General features: G+C 44.8%; 1 protein-coding gene across 2 annotated transcripts; it reads left to right on the top strand.

Moving 5' to 3' along the window:
* The first annotated feature begins 101 nt into the window (after positions 1-101).
* On the top strand, positions 102-27,646 carry LOC115910659 (potassium voltage-gated channel subfamily A member 5-like). Of its 2 annotated transcripts, XM_030960944.1 has the most exons (3): positions 102-3,529; positions 24,300-24,424; positions 26,870-27,646. In XM_030960944.1, the coding sequence occupies exon 1, from the start codon at positions 102-104 to the stop codon at positions 1,986-1,988; it is 1,887 nt and encodes a 628-aa protein (XP_030816804.1). In that variant the 3' UTR covers positions 1,989-3,529; positions 24,300-24,424; positions 26,870-27,646. The 2 variants fall into 2 exon arrangements, with proteins under 2 accessions (XP_030816804.1, XP_030816805.1); XM_030960945.1 differs by lacking the exons at positions 24,300-24,424; positions 26,870-27,646 and having other exon boundaries at positions 102-2,773; positions 3,406-3,422.
* The last annotated feature ends 191 nt before the right edge of the window (positions 27,647-27,837 follow it).

The following is a 27,837-nucleotide window of genomic DNA, read 5'->3' as shown; positions in this document are numbered from 1 at the left end:
CGGCGGCGGCAGCGGCACCGGGGCGGCGAGCGCAGCATGCCCGACGCCTCAGACGCGCCTGCCTCCCGCCGCCGCCGCAGCTGCTGCTGCTGCTGCTGCCCATGGAGATCGCGCTGGTGACTTTGGAGAACGGCGGCACCACGGCCATCGCGGGCGGCGACGATGCCACGGCCGCAGGCGGCCGGGCGCGCTGGCGGGGCAACTTGCTGCACCTCGCCGGCTCGCCGCAGCTGAGCGACGGCAAGGAGAACGCCCCGCCGCCGCCGCCGCCGCCGCCCGCGGGGGACGAGGAGTGGGAGCGGCCCCCGCCGGGTCCCCGCGCAGGAGGCGGCGGCGGCGCGGGCGGCCCCGACGAGCGGCCGGCGGAGCTCCGCGCGGCCCTCACGCCGCCGCCGCGGCCGCCGCCCCGCGCCCCGCGCCCCGCCGCGGACATGGGGCCGTCCGAGGAAGGGGGACACCGCCGGGGCATGGCCATGGCTGCGGCGGGCGACGAGGAGGAGGAGGCGGCGGCGGCCAACCCGGGCGCCATGCACCACCAGCGGGTGCTGATCAACATCTCGGGGCTGCGATTCGAGACGCAGCTGGGCACCCTCAACCAGTTCCCCGACACGCTGCTGGGGGACCCCGACAAGCGCATTCGCTACTTCGACCCGCTCCGGAACGAGTACTTCTTCGACCGCAACCGGCCCAGCTTCGACGGCATCCTCTACTTCTACCAATCCGGGGGCAAGCTCCGCCGGCCCGTCAATGTCTCCATCGACGTCTTCGCCGACGAGATCCGCTTCTACCAGCTGGGTGAGGAGGCCATGGAGCGCTTCCGGGAGGACGAGGGCTTCATCAAAGAGGAGGAGAAGCCCCTGCCCCGCAATGAGTTCCAGCGCCAGGTCTGGCTCATCTTTGAGTACCCCGAGAGCTCCAGCTCAGCCCGGGCCATCGCCATCGTCTCTGTGCTGGTCATCCTCATCTCCATCATCACCTTCTGCCTGGAGACCCTGCCCGAGTTCAGGGACGAGAGGGAGATGCCCGTACCTCTGCCCCCACAAGGTGGAGGTTTGAATGGCACGCCCGGGGACTCCCCACCCATGCAACCACCCAGTAGCCTGGCTGACCCTTTCTTCATCATCGAGACCACCTGTGTGATCTGGTTCACCTTTGAGCTCCTCGTGCGCTTCTTTGCCTGCCCCAGCAAGCCTGAGTTCTCCCGCAACATCATGAACATCATTGACATCGTGGCCATCATCCCCTACTTCATCACCCTGGGCACCGAGCTGGCCCACGAGCAGCAGCAGCCCGGGACTGGCAGTAGCAATGGGGGTGGGGGCCAGCAGCAAGCCATGTCTCTGGCCATCCTGAGAGTCATCCGCCTGGTCAGAGTCTTCAGGATCTTCAAGCTCTCCAGGCACTCCAAGGGGCTGCAGATCTTGGGACAGACTTTGAAAGCCAGCATGAGGGAGCTGGGCCTCCTCATCTTCTTCCTCTTCATCGGGGTGATCCTCTTCTCCAGCGCTGTCTACTTTGCTGAGGCTGATGACCCCGAGTCTCATTTCTCCAGCATCCCTGATGCTTTCTGGTGGGCTGTGGTAACCATGACTACTGTGGGCTATGGGGACATGAGACCTGTCACTGTAGGGGGCAAGATTGTGGGCTCCTTGTGTGCCATCGCTGGTGTGCTCACCATTGCCCTCCCTGTCCCTGTCATTGTGTCCAACTTCAACTACTTCTACCACCGAGAGACTGACCACGAAGAGCAGGCTATCCTCAAAGATGAACACAGTAGTGCTCAGGGTAGCACTGCGGGGGGAGAAGAGAAGAGAAGACCCAGTAAAAACTCTCTGAACAAATCTGTTGTGCACTTGGAAAACAGTGAGGAGTTCAACAATGGCACCAGCTCCTTAGAAAAAGCAAATATCAAAGCAAAAAGTAATGTAGATCTCAGAAAATCCCTCTATGCTCTCTGTCTGGACACCAGTAGGGAAACAGACCTGTGAGGAGAGGAGACAGTTAGAGTTCAGAGGGGCAGAAGGATTTTCTGGTGTCAGAAACTTGCTACTATAATTACTCTTTTAGTACCAATTAGTTTTTTAAGTCAGGCTGTATTTTATAAATTGATTGCTGTCCTGAGCAGTCCTACAGGAATACATGTTTTTGTGTTCTTTTTCCATGACACAAAGGGTCACCTATTTTTAAAATAGACTAAGCTACACTCCATAATGCAGGAGCTGGTAAATTATGACAGTGAAAAATCTAATTTGTAGAAACTTATTTTAGCAAATGGTCATTGGTTTCGAATGGGTAATTTGTAACCAATTCAGTTCCTCCGAGTTTAGTGTAAAGAACTGGGGGGATGTGTGTGTAGAGAATGAATGGATTGGGGATGGAAGGGAGGAGGTTGAGGGGTTTTGTATTATAGTTTCAAACTGAAATTATTCAATTATATTTTGTATCTGTATGACTGTATTTATGGTTGAAAGGAGATTTCTTATTCCTGTGAAATATGATATCATTAAAGCACTAGGAAAATTAGCAAATCAGCACTTTCTGAGTTTTGCACTAGTGATCAGCACAGATCTGGTTATCTTGTATGTGAAGTGAACTTGGTGCTTTGAACCCTAGAGCAGAAAACTTCTGTTGTCATTGATATGTTAGTTTCTTGTGATCCTTAAATTATTAAATATTGCAGATATACCTCTTCATAAATAATTTTATTAGTTACCTTCCTGTTTCAGAATTTCTAAGTCATTCAGTCATGTGCTTACAGGCCCCACTCAAAAAAGTACGTGCAGCTTTTCCTTTTTTTTTTTTTTGTGGTTTTACAGTTTTGTATCTTTGTTGTATTGTTGAGACCTAAAGAAAAAAAAATACACTGTTCTGCTGTTACTGGTTTAAATCTAGTGCACAACAAATCTAAAGTGATCTGAACAGATTTTCAAGTGCACAACAGATCAAAAACACAAGGGAGTGGATAGGCACAATAAGAAAGTAGAATATTGAGTGTAATATCTGCAGAACTGTTTTCATTGTACACTCCAGATTCCTTGAGCTTGTGTATCAGTCACCTTTATGTTTGCACACACCATTTGTGTACACAGTTCTCTGGTTTTAGTTCTCTCAGACTGGGAGTGGATGGCACTTCAGGAGTCAAACGTGGCGTGCTGTGCTGCTTCAACAACCATTGTGTGGCTTTTCTCTTGGACACAGATGAAAAGCACCATCTTTTCATCAAAACACACCCCTGGTTTCTTGTATTTCCAAACAAAACCTTCTCAGTGCTGTGGATTTTACAGTTGAAGTATTGTTGAGAGACGAGTGACACCTTGCCTTCATCAGGATCACAGCTAACTCTGAAGACCGACAAAAAGTTGCTCCTTTAGCTCAAAGAGCTTTCTTACCATTTCTCTTGCAAAGGACATCTCTGTTTCGCCCTCCAGCTTCTGTTGTATTGCTGAAGGATGTTCCATGCCTTTCCCGCATCCTGTGGCACACCAAGAGTAGCAGAGAAGAGAAGGCTTGATTGTCAGCATCGCTCAAGGTTTGTTTCTATCAAATTTTCTAATATAAATAAGTGCTCAGTTGGGATTATAATTTATTCAAGTACCTCATCTATGTCCTGAGATAAATTGGGATCAGCTTTGCAGAGCAGCACTCTGACATTCTCTCCCCCAGACACAAATGCTGCTTTCCTGTCCCTGACCGTGCTGTTTAATGATAATGCCCAAATGCATGATGTTTTTTTCTCTCCTAGTCAGTAAAATAACTGCCAAGCAAGTCATACTTTTCATTAACAGAGTGCTCAGCCCAAAACCCAGGGCTGAGGGGAAAGAATTTGAATCTCATAATAGAGAACAGCATCTTTCACATTAATTTTAGAATTTTAGATGTTGGTTTCTTGGTTGGTTTGCTTGTTTAGTTAGATGTGGAATGAGGCTGTAACGTTCTGAGGAGCTGTCTAAAACAAGACTGACAGGAAAAGCATCCAGTACAGCTGTGCTCCAGACTCGGGGAGATCTCCAGTTTGCCTTGGTAGGAGTTGTTGCACCAGAGGGAAATGAAGAATCAGCTCTTTGGTGAGGCTGAATCTCAGATGAAACAAAGTGGTGTAACTCTGCTGCATGTGCTGAGACCTAGGTCACTGATGGACTTAGAGTAAGGCTTTTTGCTCAGACAAGTGCTTTGTTCTTAGTGATCACATCCATCTTACGTGCCTGAATAAGCACCAAACAACTGCAGTGAGTCTTTCAGGATAAAGTTTTGAGGTGGTCTTTCTGAAACTACTATCCTCACTTGCCTGACCACCAGAGTTTGGTCTTCCAACTGTGTGTTTTGTTGGATTGGGCTGTTGGCTCCTCAGAGCAGGGGCACTGTGTCCACACAGCCACTTGTTTGGAATCCTGTGTAAGGATTTTAGGGATCTGGATTACATCTCCGAAGTGCAGCAAGCTGATAAAGGTGAAAGTAGATCAGGGCTATGGGGCAAGGGTCAAGCTGATCTTGGTGACACAAAGGGAAGGCCTGGTTTTCTCCCTCCTTTTTTACTTTTCTTCTTCCCACCATGTGTCTTTTTGTTGCTTTCACTGAACTGGTTTTCTCCTCATGGAAGTACAAGTTCAAGTGCTGCCTTCTCTTCCTGGAGCTGCCTGAGCTCACTCATCTGATAGGAAATTAAATTCAGCCTTCTGTTTGAATATGCTGTGTTTTTCCATAACAAACAACAGAACTTTCCAATAGAGAGAAAACAAATCATTCTCAAAGTACGGTTAAAAATATTTGCCTGGCTTGGGTTTCTAACATGTTAAGCATAGTTCAGGCAAATTTGGTATTGACACCTTTAGAAATAAATACATTATTTCTATTGGCTTATAGGGCAGTAAAGGATTTGCTTTCTAATGACAGGTACTGCTGCCAAGCACTGAGTAATGTGACCAGGAACATGGTCTGAACCCAGTTCAACAGAGCATTTAGCACAGACACATGCTTAAACCAACACAATTTTCATCAGGTGTTTTAGATGCGCAGATTTTTATTATTTTGAGGTTTGAGATCCTGAGTTGGACTTCGATATTCCTTGTGGGTCCCTTCCAGCTCCAGGTATTCTTTGATTCTCTGATGGTTAAAGATAAGTTGTAAACAGAGCTGAAACTTGAAGCCATGGATTCCCTTGGATTTTGGGGTAAATATGTGGGTACATGTTACAGTCACTTAATGTGCCGATGCAGATTTGTGCTGCAGAAGAGTATGAGTGTAAGAGAGAAATTAATCCCTCCAAGAAGGCTCCTGAAAATGTGAGACAGGAAGAGAGTTTTCTCTTCCAGGCCCATCACAAGAAGGAAATACAACCTAAACACTATTGATTTTATGTTAGCTCACCTGCAATGAACAGCAAGCTGAATCAGACCTCTTTGCCATATCAAAGGCATCAAGATATCAGAACTTAATGAATAGCAAATCATGGCAGACATCTAAACCCCAAACAAACCCAGCCAAACAACAAACCAACGCTTTTTTGTAAACTCTTTTGACTAGGAGCTGCAACAGAATAGCTCCCTCACCCCACACATGCTGTAGTTATTAATGGCTTGTCCTCTCATGTGGGACACTGTGCACTAAAATGCATCCTTGGGAGTGCTGAAGTGAATGTTCATTTGGGTCACCAGTATTGTAAGTTTAATTTGCTTAGCCTGACCCCAAGGGGAGTCCGAATTTCCCTTTTACTTTTCCATCATCCTAAGAAATGATAAAACAGTACCAAGCAGTTATATAACACCATTCATCTCCTGGAGCTCTGTGAACAATTGCACCATGCTCTGTGTACAGGCAGGGTAAAGAAAAGGCTGGGGAGGGGAAGACCAAGCCTTTCAAAGGGGGACAGGGCTCAGAGAGGCACAAATAGGAGTGGGTTTCGCTGGACTGAGAGGTCTCAAATGTGGATCTTGGGGAAGAGAGATTCCCCCTGTGATCTCTTGCATGACTCCGGGTGGCTCTGCAGGCAAGGACTGGATGCCAGCAGTTGTGCACCATGATCCATCTGGTGGGGTCACTGAACACAGAGGGGACTTTATGCTGCTCTGAGCAGCACAAATAAATCCCTCTTTTGTGTGCTCTTTTAATTTGGGCTCTGTAAGGAGAACATGGCACTCCTGCTGGCTGTTCCCTGGCCTCTCCAGCTGCAGACACTGCTGGTCTGGTGGAAGTGATGCTGAGACATTCTTCAGGCACTGCCCTTCACCTCCTTAGGGAGGAGGTTAGGGAGCAAGGCACATGTCAGAGCACTCTCAGAGGGAGACACTTGTGTGCACAAAAAGTCTGGCTCTTCTGAACCTATCCCAGAATCACTGAGGTTGGAAAAGACCTCAAAGGTCAGTAAGTCCGACCTGTCACAGATCACTACTTTGTCAACTGAACCAGAGCACTGAGTGCCATGTCCAGTTGCTTCTTGAATACCTTTGAGTATGGTGGCTCCACTACCTCCCTGTGCAGCTCGTTCCAATGCCTGACAACCTTTTCTGTGAAGAAATTCTTCTTCCTGGTCAGTGTTAGAGAAGCTGGTGCTGAGGTCAAATGAGGAGAGCATTTAGTGGCATGTGACAGTGCCACTGAGCTGCCTCGATGACATCTGATCCATGTCTGTCCATGATCTGATCCATGATCTGTCCATGGCAAAATGCCATGAACAGGAGTGGAATTTGGCAGGTGCCTCAGGGTGGTTGCTGCCATATTTAGGGAATGACAGAAGGAGGGCTTTAAACACCTCATCAAGACTTTGGCCTTGCCACTTGGCCAACGGTGGGATCGGAATGGTGTGGCAGACAGGGCGTCGGGGAAGGCTCAGGAATAATGAGGCTGACTCCCCTGCAGGAGAGAGGGGCAGCAGGGAAATGGGGAGATGAAGCTCTAACAGCATCTGCCTGCCTTTGGTTCAGCTTTAGCCATGTCACTGAATGACTACCAGCCTCACTCCATAGCTACAAATGTCCAAAAAATGAAATAGAAAAGGTCTTTATAATAATCTAACCTACGACCAATTAAAATCATTGTTCCAAAATCATTCTGCCATGACTTTTGCTATATACAGCACCACTAAATATTTTTTTAGATTGTGCCATTTAGTCTTTTCAGAGATTCTGTAATGTTTGGGTTTTGTTGCTTTGTTTGTAGTTTGCTTGTTTTGTTTGTTTTTTGGTTTTGGGGGTTTTTTTTCTTACTTTCTGTATGCATTAACTGGTCCCTAGTTCTTCTGCTCACTTTGGTAAAGTTCTGTTTCTCTGGCCTAAATTTGGGACCTCAGGGTGCTGGCACCCTACAGTGGACTTCAGTCATTCCACCTGACATCAGTGTGTCAGCTCATTACACAGAATTTCTCCAGTAACTCTGTGGACCCATTGACGAGCATATACCTAATATTTGTATGATGAAATATTGTGAAAAATGTGGTTATAGTAGCCATTTAAATAATGTGAAATAAAAACTTTTATGTTAATTGGAATAGGAAAAAAATAAAGCTGATAAGGAATTAATTGGAATTACAAGTTTTGAAGAGAAGTATGAACTTATTTAAAGAAAAAGAAGGCTTCAAGCAGACAGAAAGTAGGTTTAGATTGGATATTAGGCAGAATTTTTTTCCTATGAGGGTGGTGAGGCCCCGGCACAGGTTGCCCAGAGAAGCTGTGGATGCCCCAGAAATTACCTGATCTAATAGTAAAATTACTGTCCTTCCTAGAAGGCAACAAAGTGTTTTCATTAGAGGTTGGGCTTCCTAGCTCACAGTCTTTATGGTTACTGCAGAATTAATAATTTTCCAGATAGAATTTAAAATTTACCAAAAGTCATCTGCAAGTTATCTTCTATATAAATAATTCACAGTCATTAGGGGGATATTTCCAAATAAATCAGTTTTAACACTTGATTGACAGGAAGAAGAGAAAAAAGAAAGATATATATCTTATTTCTGTGCTTCAATTGTGGTGCGCCTTGGAGATTGTAATTTGCAATATTCTGGAAAACAGCTGTGGTTGTCTTAAAATTGACATTGGAAAGAATGTTGCTGGAGAATCACCTTGGATGAAAACAGGTAATAATTTCCCTCTCAAGACAGTGGTTGACTGACCTTCTCCAGTCTTCTGATAAAGCTAGTTTGGACATAAATGTTGAAATATAAGGTCTCTTCTCTCAAATCTCATGTCCAACCCTGGCCAGGAATGGTGGTTTCCTCACTCCTGTGGGCAAGGAATGCAATGGAACCTTGCAGCTCTTCTCATGACAGTACAGCTGCATAATAAATACTCATGTCAGGGTTGATGTTTCCATGAAGATGCTGGAGGAAAAGATGGGATTTAAATGGACTACACTGGTCTGAGGGTGTGGTATGTACAAGGAGCAGGTAAAATTTCTTCCTTTGCATGATTTCACTCCAGTGATGGTGTCCTAGCACACAGTAATCCCCCTACAAAATATCACAAAATCCATACCAGGGCTTGCTTTGCTCTCTTCAGTTAGTAGAGATTGGTTACATTATACCATACCTAATTCTCTCAAGCAGGTTCAACACATTTAAAAATTCTTCCTCCTCCCTGCTTAAGTATAGGTAGAAATGCCTGTGATTGGAAAGGTGAAAAATTATTTGAATTATTTAAGCAACATAAACTTATAATTCTTTTTTCTGTCTTGTTTAAAATTATTTGAAAATCGAATGGGGTGTGATTGAATGCAATTCATCTAACAGGAATTTGCAGAGCAAATTGTATGAGTTTCTCAGTTCAGAAAACACAGTAATTTTCAAGGCAGTGCTACACAAGGGGACTGTTAAAAGGAAGGCTATTGTGAAAATACATGTTTTTTTATTATGCAAGGGAATGCTGCAAAGAAGCAGGGAGTCTGGAGGGTTACAAAGCTTGTTCTGGGAAGGAATGCCCTCTAGCTCAAGCTTAGCCTCTGTGTTCTGAAGGAGAGAGCGTTCCTTGAGCCACAGAGAAAGCAAAAGGAAGAGCAGGAATCTGCAACTGAGATATACAAACATTTGACTGAGAAAGGGATGGTGGCTCCCACAGTTGTCTCTGGGGGATCGATTTCAGCCACTAGGCAAATTACCTGCACAGTATCTCTCAGGGTCATGTTTTAAAAGTCTGCCCAGTTCATTGAAACGTTACAGGTACCTGCCTTCAGGAGAATGTGCTGAAGTGTGGATCTAAGGCAGGCACTGGCATCTTCCTGCAGGCCTGGCAGAGTAAGTTCCAGTAACCAACAAAATTTGGGTCAGATTCCCACTTGTCTCCCAGAGTATCTCCATCTCAGTGATACAAATGGAACAGAGTCTGAGGAGTGCAGAATTCCGGAGCACAAGAGAGAAGTCTCTCTGGAAAGCTTGGAAACACTGGGTATTTCAAAATAGCATTTGCACTGCTTCTTGCTAGTGGAAAACAGAGTAGCTCTGTTCTTAAAAAGGAAGCTGGATATTCCACTGAGGGGGAGATACAAATTCTCATAGACATCCTGGCTGCATCTATATTAGAAAACAAAATGTGCCCAGGACCATTCCCTGGCACTGAGGCCATCTGGCAGGAGACAGTCTGAGCTCCTGCTGCCAGAGGCTTGCTCTGAAACAAGGTGTTCGGCACTCAGCCTGCTGGGCTCCCTTTCTGGCCTCTGCTCATGCCCACATCGTGCCTAGGAAGTATAAGTCTGTACCCAAGCACTACCCAAGAGAGTGCTTGTGTACAGACTTACCAGCGTGACCAGGAGCCTTGAAGTGTAGTTGATTGTGATTAATTGCTTGGGAACATTCCCTCAAACTCTGGAGGTGGCAGGTGTAAATACAGCCCTGCTTTGATGCCTCTTGCCCTCAGGTAATTTTTGGGGTATCTTAAAAGCTTTACACATTTTCCCCTATTGGCACATTCTTACACAATAATCAGTCTCTATTCACTGAGAACAGTTATTCCTGCCAAAATCTGTTCTCATCTGATTCTGCTTCCACCTGCACTCATCTATATGCAACTTTAACTAAAAATCACCACACTCTTCCAGATGCACATAGAGGAGCACAAGTGGATCTGACAGTAGGAATGGGATACTGTTGCTTTGGTTTTTGGCTGATTTTCCTGTTTGCCTGGCCATAGTGTAGGCTCTATCTTGTGTTTCAGTCACTGCATCTCCTAACTCTGCTTAGCATTCCAGTTGAGGCCCTGATGGCCATGCATATCCCCTGGTCTTGCTGTCCAGCAGGATGCACCACAAAATGACTAGAAATTAAAAAAAAAAAAGAAAAAGAACAAAAACAATAACAAAAACAAACAAACAAAAAGGGTGGGGACACTCTGCATTCTAGTGCTGAAGAAACCACCCAGCACACCGGCACAGGCAGAAAGTGGGCCAGCACTAGAATTCTTCTGTGGCTTCAAGGTGAGCCTATATGCCACTGGTCCCTAGACAATGAAACATGAGTTAAATTCAGTCAGAGGGAGAAGAAAAAGCAAAGTTCCTACTTCCTTCTGCTAAAGTAGAAGTAAACTTCCATTTAAAATCTTTCCTGTATTCATGGGTCTTGACAGCTCTAACTACAATAGTTTAAGATGTCAATGCTGTCAACCACCCTAAGAGGGTGAGAAGTAAATCGCTCTGAAGGGACCACTAAGGACAAATGAACCTATTGATGGGATTTTTCCTTCAGCAGATGTGTGGGCACATGGTTTAGTGTGGGTGTGATACAGAAAAGACCAACAGAATATGGAGGTTGGAATGCTGAGGTACACCATCTGGGAAAAAGTGATGGAACGTTTTGTGCCAGGGAGTCACTCCTTGAGGTCTGTTTCATCAAGTAAGACTGAAAACTCTGTTTATTGTATTTATGTGTTAATATTTAGAGAAAGGACACATAGTGAAAATGAATATGTAGAAAACATGAAAATTTGCAAGAAAGCAAAAGTGTAATTCGGATGCCAAACACATCCTGGAGGTGAGCAGATGCAATCATCATCAGAGCCCATAAAGAGAGGAGGACTTTCTAATTATTTCCCAGAAGGACAGCATTTGTGAAACCATTTTTGCAGCATTCATGGAAACTTATATTTAAAATATCTCAGAAACACACCCTGCACTCTGTTCACTCTGTAGCTGCAGATTAGTGCTACTGAAGGCAACTGGATTCCATTCCAGGAATCCTGCTCAGATAGACTTGAGCTCTGCAGTCACATCCTTTGTTTTCCTTGACTCCTGACAGCCCAAATTAAACAGAGGTCTCTCTTAGCAGTGAGGGAATGCCGACGGCATTCCACCCTGCTGTGGGCACGGTGTGGGAACAGTATCACTTCTTGCCTGGCCTCAGCATGGCCAAATGGCAGCATGACGTCCTGGCTGCACTCGTCCCTCAGGCAAGGCAGGTGATGCTGGGGAGGAGTGTGAAGGGTCCAAATTTGGAAGAGAAAATAATCAGAGACTGATGACTGGAACAAAATGCTCAAGCCAAAATGCTTTCTCCCTAGGGAAGCTCTCCCACAGCCAGATGCAGTGTTGTTTAGCAGTCTGGATTTCATTCCAGGACTGCACGTGGCTCTTAAGGTCCTGCTTGAGACTTTTTTTGTCTGCTGTTGGGTAGCAAACCCAAATAAACAGGAAGTCAGGCCTGAACAGGAATATCACATATCATCCACTTCTCATCCCTGTAAAATCCATCCCCATTCCCTTGTCTGATTTTCTAATTGAATCATCATGGCTGTAAAATCACACTGTAAAATTTCCTCCTCTCGTGTGCAGAGAGCCCAGAGGAGGAGCCAGTATGACATATTTGGAATTTGTTTTCCTTTTTAGAAGGGGCTTGCATTTTGGGTAATTTTTTCCCGGGCTAATGTACATCTGATGTCACACTCCCCAGATGAGAATGATTAGACTGGAGCTGACATTTTTAGAAATATGTGCAAATGGAAAAATATCCTGGGAGTGCTGCCAATGGCTGATTTTGTAAAGTCTTAGTCTCTGTTGGAGATGAACCATGAGCCAGGTACCTGTACTGAAAAGAAGCCTTGCTCATAAAGTGTCTTGCTCAGGTGTGTGCCAGACATGCCTTCTCAATTTAAAGAGAGGGGAGAAATGTGACTGAGCCAGGCAATATTCAATTCCGCTTTCTGATCAGATGACAAACAGCCAGTTAGCATCTTTCCCAGAGGGAGGTACAATGACCAGAGAGGTTCCTAGCAAAAAATGGATTTTCCAGAGTTGAGCTGTGAAGTGGTGCAGACAAATCTGCCTGACCTGTGGCTGCTCCTTCTAGTTTGGTACTGACATGACTGGGATAAGACAGCTTAGAGCTGGGCTGGTTTGCTGTGAGCCAAACCTGCAGCTTTCTAATTCCCGGTGAGCTGGTGGAATTTGGAGGATGAGTGCAGCTGATTCATGGTGCTGCGAATGTCAGCAATTTTATAGGCTTTGTGGGGGGCTGGTGTTTGCTGCGTCATCAGAGCAAATGCCTTGTTGGCAGGTGGCAGGCTCACACTGAGCTAGCAGCGGGTGGCACAGGGGTTACGGCAGCGCACGGCAGGCACTGAGGGTGCAGCATCAGCTCGCTGCAGACAGACAGCTCCATCTCCAGCCAGGGCTGCAGGCAGCCCCCGCTGAGCTGCTGGCTCTGGGTCTTGGTGGGAGCCCGGAGCTGCTGCTCTCCACTGAGGCCAGTGCTCAGGGAGCAGCTCTGTGCTGAGCCTGCTCTGCTGCCTGGCAGGATCAGAATGTGCTGAGCCGGCCCTGGCTGTGTGCTCCAGAGAGCCAGCACAGCTCTCTTCCAGCTTGGTGGGCACATCAGCCATCCCAAGGACAGTGGCAGGGTGCTTTTGTGCACACCGTCCTTTTCCCATCCTGTCCTGGTATAGGGCAGATTTGGTAGGAAATGTCCAAAGGGGTTCCTCTAGAAAGCAAATTCAAGCAGCCCCTTGTCCAACCAGTTCAGGAAGAGATTTCCTTGGAGAAAAGTGGAAGAACCCTGTTTATTTAACAAGCAAAGCATTCACCAGCACAAAAAATTGAACAATATTAAACAATAAAAGTCTTGCCAACCTGAAAAGATGACAAACTCAGACAGTTGCCTTGGTAGGCTGTAGGTCAGCTCACTCAGTCTCTTATCAGTCTCTCCGGTGCTGGAAATGCCATGGCCCAGCCTGGCCCCATGGGCCACAGATGTGAGCTGCCAGTGCTCTTCTGGGTTTTCAGTCCAGAGCAGGTTTAAACAGTTCCAAGGAAAAGAAAACCCACAGTCCAGGGAACTTCTCTGCCTCAGCTAGCTAAACACTAACTAAGAGCAAAGGAGAGCTCTTTCCTGCTATCTGTCTGTGCTGCAGACAACACAATCCAGGAGAAGGATGCAGGGGAGCAAGTGCAGTTCCTGAAAACAAACTGCACTTCTTCTCTCCCCGCTTTGCTCTCAGAACCAGTCTAAAAGGTGCAAAACACATTTTTGGGCTAAACAGACAAATGGGGATGTGAGCAGCATAAAGTCACCCCAGGACACATCCCTGTCTCTCTTCTGCAGGCTCAGCAGGCTCTGTCTCATCATCATCTCCCTGCTAATTTCCATACTCCAGGCTCAGTGGATAGAGCTGTGCCTGGTGCTCCTTATTGAACAGTCGTCTTCAACATATTTATCAACCACCTGGATGCAGGAGTTGAAGGCACCCTTCAGCTGGGTTGTTGGTGATGCCAGTATGTACCATGGAGTACGTGTTCTGGCCCCGGCAGGGCTCCCAGGCTTGGCTCATGCTGGGGACGGTTCCCCGCACAGGGACGCCGTGGCTTAGTGCTGGCCTTAGCAGGAAATTTAGGTACAGCTATTCTCACACACAGTTGGGTCTGTGGAACACTGCAGAAATAAGTTTATATCAGCTCTGCAGACAGCAGTGGACTGAGCTGGATTTGGTGTGGAGAAGGGTTTGGTGGGTTTTTAGTCACTATTTTGTTCATCAATAGCCAGTTGGACTTGTTAGCCATTTGCAACCAGCTTTGACAGAAGGACACTGGCCTTGAAGAAGATTTCTTCTTTTTACAGCTTTTGAAAAGGTAGCTGACTGCTTGGGGAAAGAAAGACTGGAATTAAAGCTGCTTTTCTTAGGAAAAAGCTGTGGCATGACTGTCCTAAACTGTTTCTCTGTCAACACAGGAGATACTGTGGTATGGTCACAGACTTCTGCAAAGTGCTACAAATGCCGATTAGATGGGATTCACAGGGTAACAGCAAGAAGCAGAATTGTGCTTAGAAATAAGGCAAACGGTGCCTTGTATCTTGAGGCAGAGTTCCTTCCTTCCTTCCTTCCTTCCTTCCTTCCTTCCTTCCTTCCTTCCTTCCTTCCTTCCTTCCTTCCTTCCTTCCTTCCTTCCTTCCTTCCTTCCTTCCTTCCTTCCTTCCTTCCTTCCTTCCTTCCTTCCTTCCTTCCTTCCTTCCTTCCTTCCTTCCTTCCTTCCTTCCTTCCTTCCTTCCTTCCTTCCTTCCTTCCTTCCTTCCTTCCTTCCTTCCTTCCTTCCTTCCTTCCTTCCTTCCTTCCTTCCTTCCTTCCTTCCTTCCTTCCTTCCTTCCTTCCTTCCTTCCTTCCTTCCTTCCGCCACTTCCTTCCTTCCTTCCGCCACTTCCTTCCTTCCTTCCTTCCTTCCGCCACTTCCTTCCTTCCTTCCTTCCTTCCGCCACTTCCTTCCTTCCGCCACTTCCTTCCTTCCGCCACTTCCTTCCTTCCGCCACTTCCTTCCTTCCTTCCGCCACTTCCTTCCGCCACTTCCTTCCGCCACTTCCTTCCTTCCTTCCGCCACTTCCTTCCTTCCTTCCTTCCTTCCTTCCTTCCTTCCTTCCTTCCTTCCTTCCTTCCTTCCTTCCTTCCTTCCTTCCTTCCTTCCTTCCTTCCTTCCTTCCTTCCTTCCTTCCTTCCTTCCTTCCTTCCTTCCTTCCTTCCTTCCTTCCTTCCTTCCTTCCTTCCTTCCTTCCTTCCTTCCTTCCTTCCGCCACTTCCTTCCTTCCGCCACTTCCTTCCTTCCGCCACTTCCTTCCTTCCGCCACTTCCTTCCGCCACTTCCTTCCTTCCTTCCTTCCTTCCTTCCTTCCTTCCTTCCTTCCTTCCTTCCTTCCTTCCTTCCTTCCTTCCTTCCTTCCTTCCTTCCTTCCTTCCTTCCTTCCTTCCTTCCTTCCTTCCTTCCTTCCTTCCTTCCTTCCTTCCGCCACTTCCTTCCTTCCTTCCGCCACTTCCTTCCTTCCGCCACTTCCTTCCTTCCGCCACTTCCTTCCTTCCGCCACTTCCTTCCTTCCTTCCGCCACTTCCTTCCTTCCTTCCGCCACTTCCTTCCTTCCGCCACTTCCTCCCTTCCTATGTTGAGGAAAGAAAACCTTGTGCTTGAATCTCTTTTCTGCTGCACTGCACTGCAGTGGTAAGCTTGGAGGGGCAGGAGGAAGAGAGGGGAGGCTTTACGAGTGAAGAGTTCATAAGAATGGATCTTTGTTTACATTTTTAGGCTGTGCCCATCATGGAGTTTCTGGATTAGACCCTTCCAGTGATGCCATATAAAATGTGGCTCGTAGCACTCATGTATTTGCTCTCTGTGAGCAGTGAAGCAGGTGGGTGTTTTAAAAAGAAAATATAGGTGCATATCTATTAGCTATGTGTGACTTCTGAAAGGAAGGTTCATCTCAGAGCTGTCCTTTGTCTTCAAAACTTTGGCCCCTGAAGGAAGTGTCACTTCCTGGTCCCTTAAGATGGGAGGGTTTGCTGTGCTTGAGGGAAAACACCAATTGCTTTAAGTATCAGCTTGGGGCTCGGAGCTGATGGCTTTTTGTACCTTGGGCCTTGTTTCTTCAGGGCTCAAGTCTAGGGCCAGTCCTGTTCAGTTATTTATCAGTGACCTGGATGCAGCATTTGAATGCACCATGAGAAATTTGCTGGTGCCACCAAACTGGGAGGTGCTATTGACTTTCTACAGGGCCAGAAGGCCTTGAGAGGTTGGAAATTTGGTCTGTGAGCCATGGGGTGAAATTTAACAACAAGTGCTGGATTCTGCGCCTGGAACAGGGGAATGCTGGGCAATATACACTGGGAGAGGAGTGCTCAGACAGTTGGGCCTTTCCAACTGAAAATAATCTATTTTTTTGTTCTATTTTCTAAAGCTATGAATCACCCTGGAGAGAGGGGCAGTCATCCTTGATTGGTTCACACACAGGCAAATCTGGGTGAGGATCAGAAGGCATTTGATATGCTGCCATTGTTAAGAAAGGCTGCAGAATTTGGTCAGTGATGGACATTTCTGGTGAAATCTGTTCAAAACCAGTGATGTGTTCACTAGACCAGAAAAAATCAACACTTCTGACTTTATGCCATGCAAAGCACATGGTATCTGTACCAAATCAGTGGGGAAGAAGAAGAGCATCCTGCTTGAAATCCGATGTTTACATTATTCTTACAATGCTGTGCAGTCTGAGTCATGACTGTTGAACACTCAGCCTGTGTTGAACACTCAGCCTCTCTCAAAAAGCAACCTGATTTTGAAAGGTAGGAGCTGCTGCAGAAGAGAGGCAAAGGCCCAAACATCCTCACCTTGAAGTCTGCCATGGCTTACACATCTAGACAAATCTTCAGCGAAAGCCATGTATGTGCTTTATTTTCCCTTTATGTTCTTTTACCATGGTGAAATAAGTGTAGCCGCCTGCTGCAAAACAAATAGAATGTAATCTGCCATTTTTATCTTGACCATTTTGAAATAGTCTGTTCAAATAGCTAAAGAATGGCATGCAGGCAGTTTGTGAAATCATTTTGCATGAGGGGATTTCAAAAAGCTTCCCCAAAAGCTACCTACAAGTTATGAACTCACATTTGGGGACCATCTGCCCAGTGGCTTTTCAAAATAATGCTATAAGAACACAGGCTAAAAGCAAGAAATGTCTTACAAAAGCATATCTTACAGAAAAAAAAAAAAAAAAAGAAAGAAAATGAAAAAAAAAACAGAAAATGAAAAAAAAAAAGAAAATAGAAAAAAGAAAAGGCAAGATCCACCATAACTGAGCCTCACCTTTTGTTATAACTACATGATAAATCAAATTTGGGAACAGAAGTGTATCTGGGGCTTCGCCGCAACACATGTATGTTCTGAAAATCATCTTGTAGTTCCTGTTGCAGAATTTTGACCTATTTTGCTCCTGCTACATTTGTTTGTGGAAAATGCAGTGAATGTAAAAGGGACGTTACTGTGGCCCTTCAGATTTTACAGGCAAGAATTTACAGCAATTTGTCTTCTCTAGAGAATGACCGGAGATTGGAGAGTTTTTTTTTTTCTAAATCTGTAAGGCTTCACCTACATGGGAACACTTGGGAAGCGTGATCTGAATGGGAATCAGAAAAATATAGTTCTTAATTACAATGACTCAAAATGTTGCACACACCTTTGTGGATAATCACATGTGGAATAAGGGTAGGCCTGACTTATGTGTAACTTAGTCCACTTTGGAATACCAAAACAAATTTAATCTCTATTATTTTAAAGAAGAATGGCTGTGCAGGGACTAACCAGGGCAAACATGGCTTTTTCCTTGGTAGACAGTCTCCATTTTTAAAAGTAATCTCAGAAGTCAGGGAGGATACTGAAGTCATTGCAAACAGACATGCCATCTCCATAATTTGTTGTCCACACAAGGGAACACTTCAACAAGGTGCTGAGCAACATTTTTTGATGTGCTGCATTCCTTTTACCACCTGTGAGTGTTGAGGGCCATCGGTATCACCTATGGTGAAGTACAGGTAGCATTGAGAGTGACCTGTGCTGCTCAACACCACTTGTTTCATAGCTGTTACCAAATTTCATAGGCATTGAATGAAGAATAACTTAATCCTAGAAGGGATGAAAAAACCTTTACCATTCTTAGCTGCAGAGCACTAACCCCTGAGATCAATCCAGGATGGAGATGATAAATATCCATACAAAAAAGCTGAGAAAATTGGGGTTGTTCAGCCTGGAGAAGAGAAGGCTTTGGGGTGACATCATTGTGGCCTTCCAGGACCTGAAGGGAGCCCACAGGAAAGATGGAGAGAGAGTATTGACAGGGGCCTGGAGTGACAGGACAAGGGGGAATGGCTTCACACTGACAGAGAGCAGGTTTAGATTGGATATCGGGAAGAAATTCTTCCCTGTGAAGATGGTGAGGCCCTGGCACAGGTTTCCCAGAGAAGAAACTGTGGCTGCCCCATCCCTAGAAGTGTTCAAGGCCAGGCAGGATGGGGTTTGGAGCAACCTGGGCTAGTGGAAGGAGTCCCTGCCCATGGCAGGGGGTTGGAACTGGATGATCTTTACCAACTGAAACCATTCTATGATTCTGTGACTGGAATTTGGGCCAGAGAGATGCCCACTCCACCCTTACTTGATTCAAATTGTGTTTCGACTCTGAAGACCTAATCTGCTGTAGAATTGAATGGATGTTTTGCAACTGGCTTTAGCAGACAGAGAGAGGATGAAATAGCACTGGTGCTGATTTTGGTAAACTTTCCCACTGCTGGTTGGATGGAGCAGGGGTTTGTCCAAGCCCTGTTTTGAACTGGTGGCAAAAATCACTTTTGATGAGGCAGTTATTCCCCCTGTCAGCTTGGAGCCTAAATTATGAATCAGTCTGTTTCTGTGGTCTCTTATATAAGGCTGGGTATCACTGCCAGTCCATAATGCTTAAACTGGGAAAAATGGGGCTGGAGAAGGTGGAAACAACTCTAGGCAAACAGCACATTTGTACTTTCCTTAAGGACACTTACCTGGGGGGTTGCAAGTGCTGAACTGATATGTAAAGACCTTTTGTAGATTCACAGCATACCAGATTAGTGCTTATCATTTGAAAAGATAGCTGAAATAGCAATCTATTCCATGTTTTTATTTTTCGTAATTTATAGTCTGGATATTTCCTTCAGTGTCCTGGCCCTTTGGAATCCAGTTCAGTTTTTGGCTTCTCTGATTACCTGTGTCTCTAACATCTTTTGTTAGAAAGTAATTCCTTTTCCTGCTTTTAAATTTTCTGCTGTGGATCATTCACACATCTCCTGTAAGGCTTCTTAGCCAGCTTTAAGCTCCAGCACCTAAAGCTGGATCCTAAAATGGGCTGATCCACAGATTACTGTACAGATGATATTTTCACTTGTACTCTCTTTTTCTCATGCATCCTGTCACCATTACAGCTGTGACTGCACCCTGTGTAGTGAACTCAAGCCTTCACGTTGCAGGTAGTGAAACTCTTCACTGGTGGTCTCTCATAGGTGGAATTTAGAGCACTGACTCTAAATTCTAAGTGGTGGCAGCCAGGTCTCTTGAATATTCACTGTTGGTTAAGTTTTAGCCTGATTCAGATTTAAATTTGGGCTGGCTTCTTTTTAACCAGCATCACTATAAATACCCAGAATGTGTTTTTTCAGAACTCAGACAAAAACTTAGATCTCTGTGATACATGTGAGGATTTTTTTCGTGCATGTTATGCAGCTGCAAATTTAACTGCCAATTTTGCTGCATGTTCACCCAGCTTTTTCCTCTTTCTCTGAAGAATCTCAACATTCCTTTTATCCTAACTACTGTAAATGAATTGATCATTGGTAGACTACTCTGTCTCATTTCTATCTTTCCAAAGAAAATTAAAATATTCAGTGGAACACAAGCAGCAGGGAGCCTTGCCTGGTCTTCTACCATGGTTACACCAGGTGTGTCACTGAGAGGGGACATTCAGCCTTTCTTGAAGCAGTTGCAGGCTTCACAGGAACAAATCCCTTCCAGTACCTGAAGGGACAAAGATGGAGAGAAATTTTTTACAAATGTAGTGTCAGAACAAGGGAAAATGGCTTCACACTGACAGAGAGCAGGTTTAGATTGGCTGTTAGGAAGAAATTGTTGCCTGTGAGGATGGTGAGGCTGTGGCACAGTTGCCCAGAGAAGCTGTGGCTGCTCCCAGGCACTTTCCTGAAAAATCTTTTGTCCCTTTTCAGTTTGTGAATGGCCTGGCTCTTCCTACAGCCACCAGAGTCATTAACAGGGCTGTCTCACCATGCAGCCCTGTTAGTTCTGCCAGCCTCCATGAGTCACAGCAACACCTCCTACAAGCTCTAGCAGCACCTGTGGAAGTCACACACTGTCAGACTCAACACTGCCTTGTGCCAGCCTAAATTTGCCTTTGTCATAGGCAAACCTGACCCGATGCTGCATTTCATGAGGGGAGTTGCTGTTGTTTCAATAAAGCCTATGTTTTTCTGATGGGAAGGTGCTCCTGGTCTACATTCCCAGTTCACAGAGCAAAAGTCTGTGCTCACGCAGCCTGTGTGGGAACAGGAAAAGAGGAAAGGCAATGCCACAGAAAGATTACTCTGATACTGCTGAACATACCAAGGCTGGTCTAATTAAGCTGGAGGTGAAGGAGTTAATCTAGGCCTTGCCATGGCAGCGAAAGGGTGCACTTTAGGTATTTGCCAATATCTTACTCAAAACCAGTAAGTCCCAGTCCTGACACCGTAGAAGACACTTGGTTGGTGGTCTCTCATTTTTTCTTTTTCACGGGGGTCAGAACTGGGCTCAGGACTCAGTTTAGACATTTTGGATAGCACGGTTCAAGTGTAGGATACTGATCTCTGCCAAGAACTTAAAACTGAATCCAACCACCACAGAATCAGGTAGTTCCTTAGGAAAGTTTGTTAGACTTGTCAGTGTTGACAGTGCATTTCAGATGTATATTTGCTTAATTACTCTTTTGATAAAACCTCTTATTAAGCAAGTCTGCTCTCCATCTGGTGCTGATCTGACTTAAAATACAGCAAGATTGGCAACTCATTAATTTATGGACAAGATAAATATAAAATTTGCATAAATCAGTTAATACTAGAAAGTACAAAATTTGTAGTTTCTTGAAAAAGCAAACTGTGAACCTTTCCTCTTAGGACAGAAACTCTTTGTGAGATGGAGAATATCTCACACGTTTCTTATGAGAAAATATCAGGTAGTGATATTTGGGTTTTTCAGATTCCTTTCCCATTGATTCTTGTTCCAAATATACAACTATACTTGTCTTGAAACTGGCGACACGTTGTGTTCAAGGCAAAATTCCTGCTCTCTAATGATGTGGTTTTATTTTTAAGGCTTTAATCTTACATCAGTAATTTTAAGTGCTTTTCAGTGATGCTCTGAGCAAGAAACTACCATCCTTCTTTGTTGTTTTCAGTGCCAGATGACATTTTTATCCAATGGTAGGCATTCATTTGTCATGAAGATTGAGTTCCAGGAATGCAGTGTATAGATGTGAGGCAATTTTGATCATTGCTATCTGGAAATCATAGTGATTATATTCATTTTAGTAGTTAGTTTACCCTCTGGATTGCAGCTCCTTCTTCTGAATCATTAGAAGGAAATCACCCTGGTTTTATTTTTTTTTCCTGGAATATTAAAAATCTTGTTTAAAATGAACCACTCTGCTCTAGCTTGTAGGAACTGCAGGTTACCATCTGTGAGAGGTGCCAAACAGTTCATCTCCCATATGATTGAGGAAACCTTTGGCAGAGAACTCGGGATTGAATCAGAAATGTTTCCACAAAAAATGTATCTTCCAAGCACCTAACATCCTCCAGAAAAAAACAGTTAATGGAGAAAGTCCCTTGCTTTGCTCTATTCCATTTGACTAAAGTGTCCCTGCATATTCTTTTCCCTGTGTTTGGAAAAGACTGGGAGGAAGTGCAGAGACCAGCTCCATGTGAATGAAAAGCTGCTCTTTGCAAGTCATTTCCTGACTGTTCAGAGTGATGGCTTTCACACAATCCTTAGGGCTGGAAGGGACCTCAGGAGCTCATCCAGTCCAACCCCCCTCCCCAGGCAGGGTCGCCCAGAGCAGGTGACACAGGAACACATCCAGGCAGGTTGGGAATGTCTCCAGAGGGAGAACTCCAGGCCCTTCCTGGGCAGCTGTTCCAGTGCTCTGCCACCCTCGGTGGAAAGAATTTCTTCCTTGTGCTGAGATGGAGCTTGTGTTTAGTTTATGGCCACTGCTCCCTGTCCTGTCATTGAGCACCACTGAAGAGAGCCTGGCACCGTCCTCTTGACATCCTCTTTGAGATATTTTTATGTCCTTTCCTGACCTTCTGTGCATCTCAGGTGATAAGACAGAGCTGAGAAGTAAGATATGGAAAGGGTTCCTCTGGATTCATAGAGTCCGCTTAGAACAGCTGCAGACAAAGACAGGTTCAGGAGAGGAGATTGCAGCACCTTACTCTGAAGGACTGCTGACAGGTGTTTGACAGCAAAAACTTTAATGCCAAGGAGCCTCTCTGTTAAACAGAAAGCTCACAGCAGGACACTGCTGCATTAACAAGATTTTCTCTGGCTGCTCCAATTCCCTTTAGCTTTTTTTTTTTTTTTGGTAATCATCTTTCAAACTGCAGCAGCATTTGTTATCCTGAGGTGCTGATTCCAGTGTTCCAGTGGAAGAGATTTTAGTGGAAGCTTCTCCTGCAGTGTGCACAGGCTTCATTTCAGGTCAGTAATCACATCCTCCTCAGCCTCTCCTGGGGCTCTCACATTGATCATCCTCCAGCTGGAAGAATTGTCTGAGAGGAAGGGCATGACTGTTGTGTTGAGGTCACATTTCTAGACTGAGGGTGGACTGAGGGAAGCTTCTGTCCTTTGGATTCGGGGGAGACCTGGCATTTGGATGTGATGTGGGTGTGCAAGCGGTCAGCCTTCCTGCTCCATCATGCTCATCTGTCCCCCTCCGGGCAGCCAGTTATGCTGGGGAGGGACAAGAGGAGAGGGCAGAGCATGTGATGGGTGCCTTGAGCTGGTGTTTGGGTTCTGAGCAACAAAGTCTCTGCTGAATGAGGCTGTGTCACCAACAAAAGGCTCATTGACTGTTCTGAGTCATCATCAACCGTCCATGTGAAGGACTTGAGTTGATGTGAGGGGGTAGGAAGTTTGCCCCAGGACAAATCTGGAGAACAAAACATCCTCAGCAATAAAACATGCTTTATGTTTTCCACTGTTACCTGGAGAGCCAGATGGGAGCAAAAAGAAAAAGCAGGAGGCCAGGGGAGTTAAAAGCTTGTGAGAAAGGGCTCTTTGACATTCTTTGCTACCTTTTCCTGGGAAAGTTGGAATAACACAAGTGATCCTTCTGCTAAACTGACTCTAGAACCAGGCTGACACCTACCTACCTTCTCAGCAAAAAAGGGCATTACTTTGGCTAGATACACTCAAAGGTACTGGAGAGCCCATTGCTTCAGTACCTGTGTGAGGGGAATCTTGCTACTGAGTAGAATTCCCACAGCTGAGTTAGGATTTTATTCCCCTTTTCCCAGATAAATGCCTTTTTTTTTGGTAAATATTCTGTGCACAAGGCTCCTTTGGCACCTTTCAATAAAGTTCATTTTTTGAAAGTGGCAGGGCAAAAGAGGAGGAAACACATAGAGTGAGATTTATCTGTTATTTTATAGTATGAATATTTTTTTTGAAGAGTGATATGGTGTCCAGTTGCTGCTTGAAGTACCCCCTCTAGCCTAGAGAATATCTGCTTGTTCACATAAAGAGCTAACCTGCTATGCTCTTGGCTTCTGACTGGTTTGGAAATGCCCTCAGGAAGATGGAGATGGAAGTTCAAATAGAGGGAAAGGAGGGAATTTGGATTCTTGAGCAGAGGCTGTTACCACTCCATGAGGAGGTAAGAGAAAATAATTATGATTCCTCTGATCAGCCTCATTTCTGGGAGGAAGTAGAACTTAGGTTCCTAATTGGCAAACTCCGTGTTACTTCTGGATTTAAAGAGAAGCCAGAGTCCAGGCACTTGGGGAACTGAACCCCCTGGGAAGTGCGAGTGCAGGATTCTACAGCAGGAGACTGTACTGGGGTTTTGATATTCTGCATTTGGGATCACCATAGTTATATGTGCAGCTAGTAAGGATTTTAACATCCAATTCCTCCTGTGACCTGGCCTTCCACATCAGGGAATTGTGTTTTGGCCTCAGGAAGCATCAACCCTGCTAGTGTGGCATTGAGGACCATATCCCTGAGGTGATAACCAAGAAACATGTAAGGAGCAGCTCTTTTACTCATCTCGAATTATATTCACCTGTCTCTCAAGAGCCCTTTCCCCCCTCACAGGTTGAGCCCTGTACTTTTACTAAAGGCTGGTGCAGTGCCAGCTATCCATGAGATTGTCTGGAACTGGGACTTGCATCCAGACATGTCACGAAGGCTGTAAAAACAAGGAAGAACTGCAACCCTTACAAGTGCTGAAGACATTTTGCAACAGCCAGAGGAGGTGTTTGATAAACCAGTAAATTCTGCTGCCTCTCTGTGTTTTCCAGAGTGACCTGGAGCTCAAGCAGGAGTGATGTTCTCCAGACAGCTCTCCACGGCTTCCCTAAGACACCAGTGAGCCACGAGACTGAGGCAGAAATTCCAGTGTGGGGAGGGTGTGAGTCATGAGATGGTGAGTGAAGGAAACAGCAGGATAAAAATAACAGAGCCCACTGTGATGCAGCATATTAATCTCCGCCCTGTGTTATCCTCACTTGTATTACAGGCAGCACTCTGCTGTAGTGTAGATGCTCTGCTGCTCAAAACAGATCCCTCTGTGCTACTCAGAAAGATTATGGCTCAGGATGCCAGATTGCAGGGACTCCTAATACTCATGCCCTCAAGTTGGCTGAAAATTCTTAATCACGACATTCCTGCTGTAGAAAATACGTAATCAAAGAGCGTGAAAACACTACATTCATATTTTTCATGTTTACGTGGAAATGTAAGTTTCAGTTAATTAAATGTCAATTTCAGTTAGTTTGACATCATCTGAAAAAAAATTATTTATTCAAAATTTAAATGACTGAAGTCCATTTCATTTTCCAACCTTTTTTTCCCTCTCCTTCTTCCTTCAAAAGGAGAAAAGAAAGGAGAAAAGTATGAAAATATCATGAAAAACCCACATAATACTCAAGTTTGATTCTAGCTAACATAAATCAGTAGGGGGGAAAAAGGAAGAAAAGTGGAATTGGTAAAATAAAATTTAAAAAAAGAAAGAACCAAGTATTTTATTTTGAGATGTGAATCTCTCTTTTTCTACTGAAATCTGCCATCAGATTTGATAAGCCTGGTTCCAAGATCATTGACGACCAAATCAGGATCCCTTCTAGGGAGCATTTCCAGCTCAGACACTGTGAGGTTTCTGACCCAGTCCCCTTGACATTTCCTCTAATCACTGCACAGTGATCTTCAGAGAGCTCTTGGGAGCCTAGGAAACCTCTTACTCTGATATTTTTCAATCCAGCCAGGAATCTGGGCACCATAAAGGCAGGAGGAGCTTTTCCTTTAACTTCAAAGGGTGCCAACTCTGGCACTGAGACTTCACTGCAGATTAACATGTGGGGAGCTCTTCTGACAGAAACTGCCTTTGGTATTTCAGAGTGGGGAGAACTGTTTATTTCATTTCACACAGATTCACTTCAAAACCTTTCCAAAGGATTTAATTTTGCTGCTTTTGTTGTTGTTGTTGTTGTTTCTTTTTTTTTTTCATGTACGTCACCTTTGGGCTTAAGTTCCCTTTCAAGACTGTAAAACTTTACCAAAACTGGGGAACAGCCTTCTGAGACAGGCAGGGATGTGGCTGTGTGGTCCCCATGCTGCAGGACCCACAGGGTGAATGACCAATATTTGTAGGGGTCTCTCTCCTCTTTGCCCTTTCAGGGCTGCTTTATGAAGTGAAGCGTTTGCACACACACTGAAAGAAGGCACTGTTCAATTATGATGGATTTAAGGGGAGTGTGTGTATGTGTAAAATCATGTGGTTCTGGTATGCAGTTCTGGCCACAGTACTCTTTGCTCCCTTTCAGACCCCATTGAAACCAACTTCTTTCATCCCACTGAGCTGAAAAATCCCTTTGTTTCTGCTTCTTTCTTTTCTATTTTGTCTTACAGAAGCTGCCTGGGAAGCTACTTGGGAATAACTTTTCTGGCTTTAAATATTCTTAAGCAATCTCCTGTTATTTTTTACTTTTATATTTCCATCTATTTAACTTATTCCTGCATACCAAGTCCTTTTTATTTTCCAATGCATAAAGAAAGAAAGACTTATTTTGGAAGTTCTACAAAAATGGAAGTCATTGTAATCATGATTTGATGTCCTTGGAACACACTTTATTTACTATTTGTTTTTATTAGGACATTGTTCAAATGTAACTTTAAGCCCAATAAGGTTCCAGGACTAATCTCCTGGGACAGGATATTTATGGTCCATATTTTCAGAGAGGGAGATTGGAAGTAGAAAAAGGCTTAAGTATTTAGGCCTTGCTTCAGCTCTGAAGGCAGGGGAAATCTGCAAATAGTGACTTGACCAGTTAAAGGAGAGGGTGGCATGTGCAGATGCCCAGCTTCAAGGGGCACTTGCATTCCATGTGTGCTCATTCCAAGCAGAAACATGGGCCTCAGATTGTGTGCATTACTGCAGGAGAACTGACCTATTTTTCTGGAGAGGAAAAATCTACCATAAAAATCTAATTTGCAAGGATTGTGGGAGTGGAAACAGGGCTGGGTTTTTTTTTTTTTTGTCTCTAGGATATTTGGTTATGCAAACAAATTGATGAGGGAGAAACTTCCAGCAGGAAAACTGTTGATGGTGCTCAGTGTCACTCAATTAATTGTAACACTCTTGAAAGGGAAGTAAAATAATGGTGAATCTTTCAGAGAATCAGAGAATTATAGAATGGCCTGGGTGGAAAAGGGCCTTAAAGATCCTCTAGTTCCAACCCCCCACCATGGGAAAGGACACCTTCCACTTTGTTCTAAGCCATAATTTTGTGTCCAGTGTAGAGCCTAATGGTTTTTCCTCCTTAATTAATGCAGCTTTTTGCATGACACTGTCCTGATTGCCTTCCTCCTGCAGACACTGACCATTAGGAAGACACTGCTGCAGAGTCTGAAACCAAACCAGCCTATTCCTTGTTCTCAAGTCATCTTGGGTTAGAAGCTGCTGAAAAACTTCCTTCTGGATAAATAACTGTGATGTCCCCATCATCCCCAGAATTGGATTCCTTCACTGGGATTGCTGAAACACTGGTCTGCTCCAAGGTTTCTCTCATAGAAGAATAGTTCAGCTTCACAACAGGAGTGAGAAAAGTTTAAATGCTTTAGGGCTCACTCCCAGGCACAAGACTTTATTCTTTGAGCTTTTGCTTGGAAATAAATTGAGTTCTTGTCGTAGATTGGGCATCTTATCCCCTGCTTCTTACATATCAAACTTTCTCATAATTCTGGAAGATTTAAGTGTTTGTTCTCTTTCTTTTATTGGCGTTCGTCTTTATTTATTTTGTATTCTTGAGATGTGCTGTATCTCTGGAGTTTGTATTTCTACTTTTACCATAAAAATGCTGTACATACAAGTCTAGAATGCATCTGAAGATTAGTCTAATTTTTCATGTGACTTTGACTTGAACATTTTTCTGTTTATGTTTATATTGCTATTTCAAATATGTTCATTACCTGTATTCTTTATGCCTGTTCCCCATCTCTCTAACTCAATAAAATAATGTTCCCATTCTTCAGAACCATGTCCCGTGTGCGTGACAGTGATAACAGTTTCTGAATAATAATGACTGATAATTTAAAATGTGCTAATCTATATTTATATCTGTTTCTATGTCTATATGTGTCTGTCACAGCCTGAAATTCTTCTGATATGGGATTTGAGACGGTGAAAAAATTACCAGCAAGTGGTAAGCTCAGCTTAGGAATAATTCTTCATAAGTCTTTTTGGACTTGAAAGGTAGATTTTCCTGCTCCATAAAGGTTTATGTTCTTTATTTCAGTTCTCATCCATGGCTAAATTTAGAACTGATATTACATGAATCAATG

This window comes from Camarhynchus parvulus, chromosome 1A (genome assembly GCF_901933205.1).
Source record: "Camarhynchus parvulus chromosome 1A, STF_HiC, whole genome shotgun sequence".
NCBI classification, from domain to species: domain Eukaryota; kingdom Metazoa; phylum Chordata; class Aves; order Passeriformes; family Thraupidae; genus Camarhynchus; species Camarhynchus parvulus.
The sequence above is the reverse complement of the archived record's forward strand: the minus strand, read 5'-3'. Positions and strand labels throughout refer to the sequence as shown.

Coding starts and splice junctions, on each gene's coding strand:
- LOC115910659 (XM_030960944.1), top strand. CDS start 102: ATGGAGATCGCGCTGGTGACTTTGGAGAACGGCGGCACCACGGCCATC.